The sequence below is a fragment of the Saccopteryx bilineata genome, chromosome 1, assembly GCF_036850765.1.
Source record: "Saccopteryx bilineata isolate mSacBil1 chromosome 1, mSacBil1_pri_phased_curated, whole genome shotgun sequence".
Taxonomy (NCBI): Eukaryota; Metazoa; Chordata; class Mammalia; order Chiroptera; family Emballonuridae; genus Saccopteryx; species Saccopteryx bilineata.
In genome coordinates, this window is record NC_089490.1 from 225,756,626 (window position 1) to 225,771,817 (window position 15,192).

General features: G+C 44.4%; 1 protein-coding gene across 1 annotated transcript in view; it reads right to left on the bottom strand.

Moving 5' to 3' along the window:
* The window catches only part of LOC136319470 (kinesin-like protein KIF28P), a 104,954-nt gene that overhangs the window by 23,541 nt on the left and 66,221 nt on the right, over window positions 1-15,192 (bottom strand). The window contains exons 7-11 of the mRNA XM_066252724.1: window positions 14,601-14,712; window positions 5,778-5,845; window positions 5,353-5,462; window positions 3,515-3,636; window positions 620-710 (exon numbers count right to left, since the gene is read on the bottom strand). Coding sequence (XP_066108821.1) covers window positions 620-710; window positions 3,515-3,636; window positions 5,353-5,462; window positions 5,778-5,845; window positions 14,601-14,712 — 503 coding nt within the window. The remainder of the gene's footprint in view (window positions 1-619; window positions 711-3,514; window positions 3,637-5,352; window positions 5,463-5,777; window positions 5,846-14,600; window positions 14,713-15,192) is intronic.

Sequence of the window (15,192 nt, forward strand, 5' to 3'; positions counted from 1 at the left end):
TGCTGCCCAGTGCTGACAGCACTACCCCTGCCCATCTGTCAGCCTGCCAAGCCCCCTCCTATCTTGGGTGCTCACAAAGCTATGGTGGGGAAAGCTAGATGTGACTGTAATTCTGTACCATTTTCCAATGGATGAATGGATAAACAAAATGTGATCTACACAGACAAGTGAATATTATCCAGCCTTAAATTGGAAGGAAATCCTGGCAGATGTTACCACACGGCTGGACCTTGAGGACATTATGCTGAGTGAAAGAACCCAAACAAAAGGCCAAATACTGGGTCTGATTCCACTCATGAGGTATCTAGAGTATTCAGATTCATAGAGAAAAGAAGTAGAAGGGTGGCTTCCAAGGCCTTGGGGAGAGGGGAATGGGGAGCTAGTGTTTAATAGGTGCAGAGTTTCAGTTCGGGAGGATGAAAAAGTTCTGGAGACGGATGGGGTGACAGTTGCACAATGGGAAAGTACTTCATGCCACTGAACTACATACATAAAAATGCTTAACATGGTGAACTTTATGTTATATATATATCTTAGCAGAATAAGAAAAAAAAAAAAAGAATCATGCTCCTGGGGCAGGAAGCATGAGCAGGACCAGGAGGGTCCAGAGGATAAGTACCAGCCTGAATGAAGTACTTGAGGACCCCGGTGAGCTGTGGGTCCTCGTTGACGTTGAGGAGGTGAGGGAGGGTCTTCAGCATCTGCCGCTCCTGGAGGAGAAATGGAAAGGGTCCCTGTCACCAGACAGGGCCAGCAGACTCAAGAGAGCACTGTTCCTTTCCTAGCCACTTCTCTTCAAAGCCCACATCCTGTAGAATCAACTTTATTTTTATTTTTATTTTTTTTTGTATTTTTCTGAAGCTGGAAACGGGGAGAGACAGTCGGACAGACTCCCGCATGCGCACGACCGGGATCCACCCGGCACGCCCACCAGGGGCGATGCTATGCCCACCAGGGGGCGATGCTCTACCCCTCTGGGGCGTCGCTCTGCCGCGACCAGAGCCACTCTAGCGCCTGGGCAGAGGCCAAGGAGCCATCCCCAGCGCCCGGGCCATCTTTGCTCCAATGGAGCCTTGGCTGCGGGAGGGGAAGAGAGAGACAGAGAGGAAAGGGGGGGGGGGGTGGAGAAGCAAATGGGCACTTCTCCTATGTGCCCTGGCCGGGAATAGAACCCGGGTCCCCCACACGCCAGGCCGACGCTCTACCACTGAGCCAACCGGCCAGGGCCCGAATCAACTTTAGTGAAGCAAACTGAGAGGAGGAAAGCCAGGTGGGGCTGGGGCTTCTCTGGTCGCAGGGGTGAGACCCTCAGCAGGTCTGTGGTCAGGGGCCTGAGTTCGTCTACAAAGGGCTGTTCTGAAGCATAGCCAGTTTCCCACTCTCTGTCCCCTTCCCAGCTGCCCTCACATTGTTCCCTCCACTTTGACTTCAACCTCCACCATTTCCTTCAGGCTTTTGGGGTCTCTGGGTGCCCCTTCTGTACCTAATATGGGTAATCCTTCCCTAGGTCTCCACTTGACCTGCTACCCAAATGTCTTCCCCATGTCCTGCTGGCCAGCTCACAGAACAGCAGATGTGGGTGGCAATGTGGTTTGGTGTGTTGTACTGGCCTCCCTGGTTACCTAAGTGCATGTCATTCTTGAATACAGTATCAATAGATTGCTATTGCGCAAAGAGGACAGTTTCTACATTTTGAAGTTCCGATAACGAGTAAAAAAGGCCTGGAATAAAGTATGATGGTTCCTCAAAAATTAAGATTAGAATTATCATATGACCCAGCAATCCCTATACTGGGTATCTACACAAAAACTCGAAAATATTGGTATGTAAAGACACATGCAGGCTTACGTTCATTGCAGCATTGTTCACAGTGACCAAGACATAGAAACAACCAAAGTGTCCTTCGACAGAGGATTGTATGAAGAAGATGTGGTACATATATACAATGCAATACTACTCAGCCATAAGAAATGATGATATAGGCCCTGGCCGGTTGGCTCAGTGGTAGAGCGTCGGCCTGGCGTGCAGAAGTCCCGGGTTCAATTCCCAGCCAGGGCACACAGGAGAAGCGCCCATCTGCTTCTCCACCCCTCCCCCTCTCCTTCCTCTCTGTCTCTCTCTTCCCCTCCCGCAGCCGAGGCTCCACTGGAGCAAAGATGGCCCGGGCGCTGGGGATGGCTCCTCAGCCTCTGCCCCAGGCGCTAGAGTGGCTCTAGTCGCAACAGAGCGATGCCCCAGAGGGGCAGAGTATCGCCCCCTGGTGGGCAGAGCGTCGCCCCATGGTGGGCGTGCCGGGTGGATCCCGGTCGGGCGCATGCGGGAGTCTGTCTGACTGTCTCTCCCCGTTTCCGGCTTCAGAAAAATACAGAAAAAAAAAATGATGATATAGAGACATTTATGACAACATGGTTGAGCCTTGAGAATATTATTCTGAGTAAAATAAGTAAACCAGAAAAAGCTAAGAACTGTATGATTTCACACATAGGGGATATAAGACTGAGTCGACTCATGCACATAGATAAAAGTGAAGTGGTTACCAGGGAGAGGCGGAAGTGGGGGAGGGAGGTGAGGGGTGAGGGAAGGTGTAAAGAGGAAAAATGCAAGGTGATGAAAAATGATTTGACTTTGGGTGATGGGTATACAACATAATCAACAGTTCAAATGCTATAAAAATGTTTACCTGAAATCTATGTACTCTTATTGATCAATGTCACCATGTTAAAGTTAATTCTCTAAATAAAATTTAAAAATTAAAAAAAAGAGTAAAAAGGGTAAAAGTTCTCCCCACTTTGCAGTCCACACAGAATACCAAATCCTGTGTTGCACTCTGATGCCTATTGACCCTTGCAGGTGAGAGTCAAAAACCCAGCTACCCCTTACATAAACTGCTGTTACTCTAACAACACATCCAGCTGCTGTGTGCACCCCATGTTGTGCCCATCCCCCTAGAATCCTTGCACCCTAACTTAACCTGGCCCCTGATGCCATACACCGCCTCCTTCCTTCACTGCCCCACCAGAGGCTCACATCCACCCTGGGCTTCCGGAGCCTTCAGAAGTCAGACTGGTCCCCTCCCACCACTCCCGTAGTGTGCCAGGTCAGGCCCGTGACTTTGGCATTTGTTCACAGCCTGTGGCTCTTGGGGTGTAACGTCGTGGTAGTGTTTGTTGACAGGAGGCAGAGAGGGCTTCTCCCTGACCCATGCACGAAATTCCCGTCGCAGCCCACGTGCGTGCGAGCTGTGAACGTCAGGGTAGACAGCATGGTTCCGCGCGCCCCACCGGGGCCCAGTTTCCCCTGGCTCGGCAATACGCAGCCAGGCCTCTGGGCTCGCTTCCCATTGCTGCGGTCCCGTCTCTCCCTAAATTTGCCGAGAACATTAGTGTACGTCACATGTCCCGTTCACTGAAGAAGCCCTCACCCAGCCGCCCACCTGAGCAGCAGCTGCGCAGACAGCGGTGCGTGTCTGGCTACAGGGTGGGCTGCACTTCCAGGTGTACGGGGTGAAGCTCACCTGGGCGACGGCCACGTGGTGCTGCTGCCACTCCTCGCGAGCCTGCTCCAGCAGGTGCGCCCAGGTCAGCTGATGAGTGTGAGGCCCAAGCCCGAGTTCCGCCAGCAAATCGGCTGGTTGCTCTGGAAGGGGGAGATGTTCATGCCACAGGTTGGGGAAGGTGAGGCTACAGTGAGTCCCATCCTCAGTCAAGACCCAGGGGTCTCGGCAGGAGGCAGGGACCGAACTGTACAGACCTGTGAAGAAATCACTCGGTAAGTTCTGCAGAGTTCTATCACCTTTTAATTCTGAGGAAACTAGAGCAAGGAGGTGCTCGTAGGAGGAGGCATGTTCTGTTTTTTATTTGTGTAGGCATGTGAAAAGAGTTCCGTTTGATACTGTGGTTCGAGGGAATTCCTCTTGGGCCAGGGGATTTAGGAAGAATGATTTATTCCACGTTTTTCACAGTTCTGTGTCTATGTTTATGGACAATGAGTTAGATGCCATTTAGGTCAAGCGTGCCCAGTTTTCGGTGGTACAGAGTTCTGGGACCAAGCACAGCCATGCCTGGACGAGGATAGGCACGGACTGGAACTTAGTAAGCGCATTTTTGGAGCTGAAGTGGGAGTGAGTTAGGATGTAGGGCTCGGAGCTTTACCTGATGGGGCGATCTGCCCTCTGGGCTGCGCATGGAGGCGCCTGCTGTGTGGGGGGCAAGGGTGTGCCCGAGTGCGCAGGGCTGTGTCTGGTCAGTAGAAGTGCCCCCATCAGAGCGTCCCTCTGGGGCAAAACAGCCTGCTGGGGGAGTGGACCAGGTACTGAGAGCAGGGTAGCGACCTCAGGCCAGAGCACTGGCATAGGAAGGTTTGGACTTCACCGTAACACTGAGTGAATGCTGAATGCTTTTGGCAATTTTACTTAGTTCTATATTTTGCCATTTTTATCCATCTCATTCTAAATTATTAATGAGCGTAAGATTATATACACCCCCGTGCTGCCACACTGAAAGCCAAGCCTTAACTCGCGTGTGGTTCTCGCTGATTTTGCACAGCCGCGTCACCTGGGCACTTTAAGAATGACTTGCCCCTTCCCCAGGTGACAGTAATGCACGGCCACTGGTCGAGCTGTCTTAGGAAAGGGTGCTGCTGTTCACACTTCCTGAGCTTCAAACATTTCTTAAAACATCACACGAGGCCATCAGTGGAATAAAAAGTCAAATGGCCTCGGTCCAACTCTGGTGAGGATAAAGTCGTCCAAGTAGAAGTTATGGACTCAAAAATGGCCATAAAATAGACTAAAACGACCATTTTAAAGGGAAGGAACACAATTTCTTACAACTTCATGTGAGTCTACATTTATCTTGAAGTGCCTTTTTTTTTTTTTTTTTTTTTTTTTTTTTTTACAGAGACAGAGATAGACAGGGGCAGACAGACAGGAACGGAGAGAGATGAGAAGCATCAATCATCAGTTTCTGGTTGCGCGATGCGACTTCTTAGTTGTTCATTGATTGCTTTCTCACATGTGCCTTGACCGTGGGCCTTCAGCAGACCGAGTAACCCCCTGTTGGAGCCAGCGACCTTGGGTCCAAGCTGGTGAGCTCTTTGCTCAAGCCAGATGAGCCCGCGCTCAAGCCAGATGAGCCCGCGCTCAAGCTGGCGACCTCGGGGTCTCGAACCTGGGTCCTTCCGCATCCCAGTCCGACGCTCTATCCACTGCGCCACCACCTGGTCAGGCTTGAAGTGCTTTTTGTTGTTGTTGTTTGTATTTTGTTTTTCCAAAGTCAGAGCCAAAATGTCCTGGACAAGGCTCCTAGAGCGCCCTCTGGCGGCTGGTTTGGACTCGGCATTGATTCAGTTTACCTGCCATTCTGGAGTGTCCGCATCGGAGCAGCAGTTTGCTGTTCGCTGCCCGCGACTCTCTCACCAGTGCCGAGGTGTTGACCACAGCTTTGTTCCGGACCTTTTTAGCCCTTTCAAGTGCAAAGAGAAACACACAATCAGGCCCCAGACCCCTTGACACTGAGCATGCTCTAACCTCTAAGGGTCAAAATGGGAGCCCAGGCTTCCTCCCAGTCCCAGAACTGGGTGACAGGCAGGCACAGGGTGGGGCCTGAGTCCCCAATTCTATTTCTTCTTGTTTTATTTCCTCACTCCTCTCACAAATCATTTCGTTATACCTTCCCCTGTACCCCTTCCCAACATATGCCAACTCATCCAGGATACTAGAAGAGCTTGCTAGCTTTAGAAATTAGAACTATGTAGGTAATAAATATTCATAAATGTACCTCTCAACGTATCTTAATGTCGATAAAGTTTCCTCATAGCAGATGTCGGCTGGACTTATGGCTGCTATCTGTAAGAAAGCATTCCTTTCAGGGTTTTTTAAAAATTATTATTAAATTTAATGCAGTGACATTGATAAATCAGGGTACATATGTTCAGAGAAAACATCTCCAGATTATTTTGACATTTGATTATGCTGTATACCCCTCACCCAAAGTCAAATTGTCTTCTGCCACCTTCTATCTGGTTTTCTTTCTTTTTTTTTTTTTTTTAATAATTTTATTTTTTTAATGGGGTGACATCAATAAATCAGGATACATATATTCAAAGATAACAAGTCCAGGTTATCTTGTCGTTCAATTATGTTGCATACCCACCACCCAAAGTCAGATTGTCCTCTGTCACCTTCTATCTTGTTTTCTTTGTGCCCCTCCCCACCCCCTATCCCTCTCCCATTCCCCCCTCCCCCCCGTAACCACCACACTCTTATCAGTGTCTCTTAGTTTCACTATTATGTCCCACCTACGTATGGAATAATACAGTTCCTGGTTTTTTCTGATTTACTTATTTCGCTTCGTATCATGTTATCAAGATCCCACCATTTTGCTGTAAATGTTCCGATGTCATCATTTCTTATGGCTGAGTAGTATTCCATAGTGTATATGTGCCACATCTTCTTTATCCAGTCATCTATTGATGGGCTTTTTGGTTGTTTCCATGTCCTGGCCACTGTGAACAATGCTGCAATAAACATGGGGCTGCATGTGTCTTTACGTATCAATGTTTCTGAGTTTTGGGGATATATACCCAGTAGAGGGATTGCTGGGTCATAAGGTAGTTCTATTTTCAGTTTTTTGAGGAACCACCATACTTTCTTCCATAATGGTTGTACTACTTTACATTCCCACCAACAGTGTATGAGGGTTCCTTTTTCTCCACAGCCTCTCCAACATTTGCTATTACCTGACTTGCTAATAACAGCTAATCGAACAGGTGTGAGGTGGTATCTCATTGCCGTTTTGATTTGCATTTCTCTAATAGCTAAAGAAGATGAGCATCTTTTCATATATCTGTTGGCCATTTGTATTTCTTCCTGGGAGAAGTGTCTATTCATATCCTCTTCCCATTTTTTTATTGGATTGTTTGTTTGTTTGTTGTTGAGTTTTATGAGTTCTTTGTATATTTTGGATATTAGGCCCTTATCTGAGCTGTTGTTTGAAAATATCATTTCCCATTTAGTTGGCTTTCTGTTTATTTTGTTATCAGTTTCTCTTGCTGAGCAAAAACTTCTTAGTCTGATGTAGTCCCATTCATTAATTTTTGCCTTCACTTCTCTTGCCATTGGAGTCAAATTCATAAAATGTTCTTTAAAACCCAGGTCCATGAGTTGAGTACCTATGTCTTCTTCTATGTACTTAATTGTTTCAGGTCTTATGTTTAGATCTTTGATCCATTTTGAGTTAATTTTTGTACAGGGGGAGAGACTGTAGTCCAGTTTCATTCTTTTGCATGTGGCTTTCCAGTTTTCCCAGCACCATTTATTGAAGAGGCTTTCTTTTCTCCATTGTGTGTTGTTGGCCCCTTTATCAAAAATTATTTGACTATATATATGTGGTTTTATTTCTGGACTTTCTATTCTGTTCCATTGGTCTGAGTGTCTATTTTTCTGCCAATACCATGCTGTTTTGATTGTCGTGGCCCTATAATAGAGTTTGAAGTCAGGTATTGTTATGCCCCCAGCTTCATTCTTTTTCTTTAGGATTGCTTTGGCTATTCGGGGTTTTTTATAGTTCCATATAAATCTGATGATTTTTTGCTCTATTTCTTTAAAAAATGTCATTGGAAGTTTGATGAGAATTGCATTAAATTTGTATATTGCTTTGGGTAATATAGCCATCTTGATTATATTTATTCTTCCTAGCCAAGAACAAGGTATATTTTTCCATCTCATTATATCTTTTTCGATTTCCCTTAACAATGGTTTATAGTTTTCATTATATAAGTCCTTTACATTCTTTGTTATGTTTATTCCTAATTATTTTATTTTTTTTGTTGCAATCGTGAAGGGGATTATTCTTTTGAGTTCCTTCTCAGTTGTTTCATTGTTGGCATATAGAAAGGCTATTGACTTCTGTATGTTAATTTTGTATCCTGCGACCTTACTGTATTGACTTATTGTTTCTAGTAGTCTTTTTGTGGATTCTTTGGGGTTTTCGATGTATAGGATCATATCATCTGCAAAAAGTGATACCTTTACTTCTTCTTTTCCGATATGGATGCCTTTTATTTCTTTGTCTTGTCTGATTGCTCTGGCTAGAACCTCTAGTACCACATTAAATAAGAGTGGAGAGAGTGGACAACCCTGTCTTGTTCCGGATTTAAGGGGTAAAGCCTTCAGTTTAGTGCCATTTAATATGATGTTAGCTGATGGTTTATCATATATGGCCTTTATCATGTTGAGATATTTTCCTTCTATACCCATTTTGTTGAGAGTCTTAAACATAAAATTGTGTTGTATTTTATCAAAAGCTTTTTCTGCGTCTATTGATAAGATCATGTGGTTTTTGTTCTTTGTTTTGTTGATATGGTGTATTACGTTAACCGTTTTACATATGTTGAACCATCCTTGAGATTCTGGGATGAATCCCACTTGATCATGATGTATTATTTTTTTAATATGTTGTTGTATTCAATTTGCTAGTATTTTGTTTAGTATTTTAGCATCTGTATTCATTAGAGATATTGGTCTGTAGTTTTCTTTCTTTGTGCCATCCTTGCCTGATTTTGGTATGAGGGTTATGTTGGCCTCATAAAATGTGTTTGGAAGTATTGCTTCTTCAATTTTTTGGAAGACTTTGAGTAGAATAGGAACCAAGTCTTCTTTGAATGTTTGATAAAATTCGCTGGTATAGCCGTCAGGGCCTGGACTTTTATTTTTGGGGAGGTTTTTAATGGTTTTTTCTATTTCTTCTCTACTGATAGGTCTGTTTAGGCTTTCTGCTTCTTCTTGACTCAGTCTAGGAAGGTTGTATTGTTCTAGGAATTTATCCATTTCTTCTAGGTTGTTGAATTTAGTGGCATAAAGTTTTTCATAGTATTCTACAATAATTCTTTGTATATCTACGGTGTCTGTGGTGATTTCTCCTCTTTCATTTTGGATTTTGTTTATATGAGTTCTTTCTCTTTTTTCCTTGGTAAGTCTTGCCAAGGGTTTGTCAATTTTGTTGATCTTTTCAAAGAACCAGCTCCTTGTTCTATTAATTTTTTCTATAGTTTTTCTGTTCTCTAATTCATTTATTTCTGCTCTGATTTTTATTATCTCCTTTCTTCGGCTGGTTTTGGGTTGTCTTTGTTCTTCTTTTTCTAGTTCCTTAAGGTGGGAAGTTAAGTGGTTCACTTGGGCTCTCTCTTGTTTGTTCATATATGCCTGAAGCGATATGAACTTCCCTCTTATCACTGCTTTTGCTGCATCCCATAGATTCTGATATGTCGTATTGTCATTTTCATTAGTCTGTATATATCTTTTGATCTCTGCACTTATTTCTTCTTTGACCCATTCATTTTTTAAAAGTATGTTGTTTAGTTTCCACATTTTTGTGGGATTTTTTCCCTCTTTTTTGCAGTTGAATTCTAGTTTCAAGGCTTTATGATCAGAAAATATGCTTGGTACAACTTCAATTTTTCTGAATTTGCTGATGTTGTTTTTGTGGCCCAACATATGGTCAATTCTTGAGAATGATCCATGTACACTGGAGAAAAATGTATACTCAGTCACTTTGGGATGAAATGTCCTGTAGATGTCTATCATATCCAGGTGCTCTAGTGTTTTGTTTAAGGCCACTATGTCTTTGTTGATTCTCTGTTTGGATGACCGATCTAGAGCCGTCAGCGGTGTATTGAGGTCTCCAAGTATGATTGTATTTTTGTCAGTTTTTGTTTTAAGATCAATAAGTAGCTGTCTTATATATTTTGGTGCTCCTTGGTTTGGTGCATATATATTAAGAATTGTTATGTCTTCTTGATTCAGTGTCCCCTTAGCCATTATGAAATGGCCATTTTTGTCTCTGAGTACTTTTCCTGTCTTGTAGTCAGCATTATCCGATATGAGTATTGCTACACCTGCTTTTTTTTGGATGTTATTTGCTTGGAGTATTGTTTTCCAGCCTTTCACTTTGAATTTGTTTTTATCCTTGTTACTTAGATGAGTTTCCTGTAGGCAGCATACAGTTGGATTTTCTTTTTTAATCCATTCTGCTACTCTGTGCCTTTTTATTGGTGAGTTTAATCCATTTACATTTAGTGTAATTATTGATACTTGTGAGTTCCCTATTGCCATTTTATATCTTGCTTTCTGTTAGTTTTGTGTCTTGTTTGATCCTTCTCTTTCGTTTTTCTATCTTTTGTTTTTATTTGGTTGTATTCCATACATCTTTCCTCTGTTGCTATCTTTTTTATCTCATGTGCTTCTGTGGTGGTTTTTTCAATGGTGGTTACCTTTGAGTAATGAAAAGGGTCCCTACCCTGTTCATTGTAGCGAACTATTTTGTGAGTACTTTTGCACTCCATCGTCCTTTGCTACTGTTAATCTTCATCTTCTCCCCCTCTTTCTTTTTGTTGTTGTCACAGTTTAAATTTGGTTTTATTGTGTTCTTCTTGGAGCTTTTACTTGTGCCTCTGTTTTTTTTTTTGTTCTTTGTATCTGATTGGAGAACCCCCTTTAGTAATTCCTGGAGTGGGGGTTTTCTGATGATAAATTCCCTCATCTTTTCTGTATCTGTGAATGTTTTTATTTCTCCTTCGTATTTGAAGGATAGCTTTGATGGGTATGGTATTCGTGGCTGAAAGTTTCTCTCTTTCAGGACTTTAAATATTGGGGTCCACTCTCTTCTAGCTTGTAGAGTTTCTGCTGAGAAATCTGATGATAATCTATTGGGCCTTCCTTTATATGTTGTATTCTTCTTTTCCCTGGCTGCCTTGAGAATTTTTTCTTTGTTGTTGGTTTGTGTCAATTTCATTATGATATGCCTTGGAGTAGGTTTGTTGGGGTTAAGAAAACTTGGAGTTCTGTTTGCTTCTTGAACTTGAGGCTTTAGTTCTTTCCACAGGCTTGGGAAGTTCTCATCTATTATTTGTTTGAGTATGTTCTCCATTCCATTTTCTCTCTCTTCTCCCTCTGATATACCTATTATTCTTATGTTATTCTTTTTGATGGAGTCAATATCTGGTTTTCTTTGTGCCCCTCCCCTCCCCGACCCCCTCTCTCCTTCCTCGCCTCCCCCACCCCCCACCCCCACCCCCATTACCATCACATTCTTGTCCAGGGTTTGTTTTTTATTTAGGGGCTTAATGTTATTGTTTTTTTTTTGTTTTGTTTTTTTTTGTTTTTGTTTTTGTTTTTATGTTTTAGAAAGGAGAGAGGGAGGGAGAGACAGAGAGAGAGAGGAGAGAAAGACCGAGAGAGAGAGAGAAGGGGGGAGGAGCAGGAAGCATCAACTCCCATATGTGCCTTGATCAGGCAAGCCCAGGGTTTCGAACCGGCGACCTCAGCATTTCCAGGTCGACGCTTTATCCACTGTGTCACCACAGGTCAGGCTGTTATTGTTAATTTTATGTAGTAACATTCCTAGAACATTGTGTTATTTACAGTATTGTTCAAACTTGACAACTCTGAAGACTGAGGCTTGGAGAAAAGCAATGTGCCCAAGGTCACCCAGATAGTAACGGGCAGAGCTGGGACTTGAACCAGCCCTGATTAACTTGAACACCTGGGTTGCAGACCTCTCATTCCACGGTCCTCAGCATGGAGTCCCTGGAAGATTTACTCAGGGTTTACATGACAGTTGACTATTAGCATTACAGAGACCAATAAAAGTTGCTCATAAAAAATAAAAGGTGCTCATGACTTGTAGGTCTGTAAGTCTGGCTATTGAGTTTGTGTTCATTGTTCTAAAATCCAAATGAGAAAACAAACTTTGTGATGATTGGAGGTAGGCAGGGTCACTGAGGGTGAACAGGAGGGAATGTGACTGCTTTTGTGGTGACCCATGGAGTGACCCATGTAGTGTAATCCATTACCTGGAGGCCATGATCCGGAGCACAAGAGGCTGGTGACTATTCTTTTGTTTAGCTTTGCAGCCTTTAAAGCTTGTTGTTTTTTAAATTTTTTTTATTTTAGTGAGAAAAGGGGAGGCAGAGAGACAGACTCCCGCATGCGCCTGACCAGGAGCCACTTGGCAAGCCCACTAGGAGGCAATGCTCTGCCCATCTGGGGCTGTTGCTCCATTGCTCAGCAACCAAGCCTTTTTTTTTCTCTTTTTTTTTAGTGCCTGAGGTGGAGGCCACTGAGCCATCTTCAGCAGCCAGGGCCAACTCACTCCAACTAATAGAGCCAGGGGAAGAGAGTGGGGGTGGTGGTGAAGAAACAGATGGGCACTTCTCCTGTGTGCCCTGACTGGGAATTGAACCCAGGACATCCACAGTCTAGGCGGATGCTCTACCAAGCCAACCAGCCAGGGCCAAGCTTGTTCTTTTATATACTGCATTTAATCATCATAGCAATACAGAGGCTCCTCAACTTGGGATGGGTTACATCCTGATAAACCCATTGTGGGTTGAAAATGCATTTAACACACCCAACCTACGGAACATCACAGCTTAGCCCAGCCTGGCTTAAATGTGCCCGGAATACTTACATGAGGCTAGAGTTGGGCAGTTTTCTTGAGTTTCATCTCAAGAGTCATTGCCTTTTTCCTTCTCCTCCTCTCTCCAGAGGCAGGAGACACAGGCAGGCATTTTGTAAACATGGTGGGATGCGAAAACACGAAACACAATATGCAGAAAAATGCAGCACAATACACACTGGTCCCGTATACTCGCGGCTGTGTGGCTGACAGAGCTGCCGCTCGCTGCCCAGCCTCTTGGGTGAAGGCGCCCTGCACATCACTGGCCAGGGAAAAGATAACAACTTCCCTGCCTGCATAACACTTCTGCACCATCATCAAGTCGGACAATCACACATTGAACAATTGTAAGTCAAGGACCACCTGTATTTTCAATGGGAGGCTGTTATTATCTCTACTTTGATAATGCTAAAGAAAAATGAGGTTTTAAGATAAATATGCTAAAACAGGGATGGGAGCCACAGAGATGCTGGAGCTTGGATGTTGGCTTTGCAATTTCTCTTTATTATTTGCCTACTGAGATGACTGATGACATCCTACCTGACCCATAGTTTGTTAAAGCACTGTAATGCCTCCGTCAGGGCCCTGTCTCGCAGACCTGGGGGTCACCTTCTCTCTCAGGTGACTTTGCACACATCTGCTCAGACCTGTTGGATTCTTATGGGCCACCTTTTATTCCAGGTTCTTGGGGTCCCATTGAGAGCCACAATCAGAAAAGCTTTAGAATGAAATATTTAAAATAGTTAGGCAAGATTAGATGATAACGAGAAGAGATGTGTTTTCCTCCACATTTTGAAGAGAGATGCCTATGACAGGTCCCAGCAGTGAGCTTTTCTCTTGTAACCAGGTCAGCAGCCTGGAGGCCAGGACGAGGCTGGAGGCAGAGTTTTCCCCAGTTTGGCCCTTCCTACACCCTAAATTTAATACATTGTACATGGCACCCACTTGGTCAACACTCAATATTAAGAGTCTGGGCCTCACCAGGCGGTGGCGCAGTGGATAGAGCGTCCGACTGGGATGCAGAGGACCCAGGTTCGAGACCTCAAGGTTGCCAGCTTGAGCGCGGGCTCATCTGGTTTGAGCAAAAAACAAAAAAGCCCACCAGCTTGAACCCAAGGTCGCTGGCTCCAGCAAGGGGTTATTCGGTCTGCTGAAGGCCCGCGGTCAAGGCACATATGAGAAAGCAATCAATGAACAACTAAGGTGTTGCAACACGCAATGAACAACTGATGATTGATGTTTCTTATCTCTCTCCGTTCCTGTCTGTCTGTCCCTATCTATCCCTCTCTCTGACTCACTCTCTGTCTCTGTAAAAAAATAAATAAATAAAAAATAAAAATAAAAAAGAGTCTGGGGTTGCCCCGACCAGTTAGCTCAGTGGTAGAGTGTCACTCTGGCGTGTGGATGTCCTGGGTTCAACTCCTGGTCAGGGCACACAGGAGAAGCAACCATCTGCTTCTTCATCTCTCCCCCTCTCCCTTCTCTCTCTCTCTCTCTCTCTCTTCCTCTCCCTCAGCCATGGCTCGGTTGGAACAAGTTGGCCCTCAGGGCTGAAGATGGCTCCATGCTCAGTTGCAGAGCAATAGAAAAACGGCCCCAGATGGGCAGAGCATCACCCCCTAGTGGGCTTGCCCGGTGGATCTCCTGGTCCAGGCATATGGAGAAGTCTATCTCTCTGCCTCCCCACTTCTCATTTAAGAAAAAAAAAAGAAAAAGAAAAGAAGAAAAAGAGTCTGGGGTCTTTGCTGAGAGGACATGATTCAGCTACTTTCTAGTGTGAACATCTGCGTGGGTCTAACAGTCCAATTAATTTCCACCTTTGCCATGAAATGACCGCTGATTTAGAATAATATGACATTGGTTGTTTTTAATTGATTAGTTTTTTTCTGAAAATAAAAGCAATATACTATGTTCTTTGTAGAGAACCTGAAAACTACAGAAAAGAATTAAAAAATTTAAGTCATCAATGTAAAATTTTCTCTGAACGACTGTAGTAGAAGGAGCTCCAGGAGTCGGGAGATAATAGGTGAGAATGTGCTATGTTAGTGCCATGTGTTATGTTAGTGGTCTATGGAGAATAATTGTAATAATAACAACAACAATAATGGCTGAAGCAGTCTAAAAGGTTGTAAGAAAATCACTTACCAAAGCAGTCCTGCTGTTCCCACCCAGGGCAGGCTGCAGCAGTTTGGTCAGAACAGAGTCTCGGTAGGGAATGTGCAAGACTTTCTTCCCCACGGCTATGTCGGCCAGAGCACTGAAAGAGAAAGAAAACCCAAAACAGCGTGTTAAAAACATGCATCAGAAAAACTCTGCCTCTCGGGGGCTAAGTCAAAGAGGGGTCTCACATTCCTCCTTGACCTCATTGATTAGAGACATGACTCAAAATAACACCCTCATTGATCAGAGACATGATTCAAAATAACACCCAGTGAGACACCTTCTGAAAAGACAACCGAAGCTAGTTAACCAGCTCAGTAGGCCCTCTCTCCTAGATGGACCCGTAGAAGCCAGAGCAGAGAGGAAGCCCAGACCTGAAGGACTGACCCCCTAACACCTGTGTTGAAACCCTGATGAGCCCACGGGCTAGTGTGGATCTGTGTACAGGGGAGGGTTAGGATCCAGCGAAGAGGGTGGCAGGCAATAGGGTGTGGAGAGGTGTGGGGAAGGGGGTTCAGTCTGTTTCCTGCCTTTGTCACACAGCCTTAGGAACAGCCCAGAAAGTCAGGACCCCATA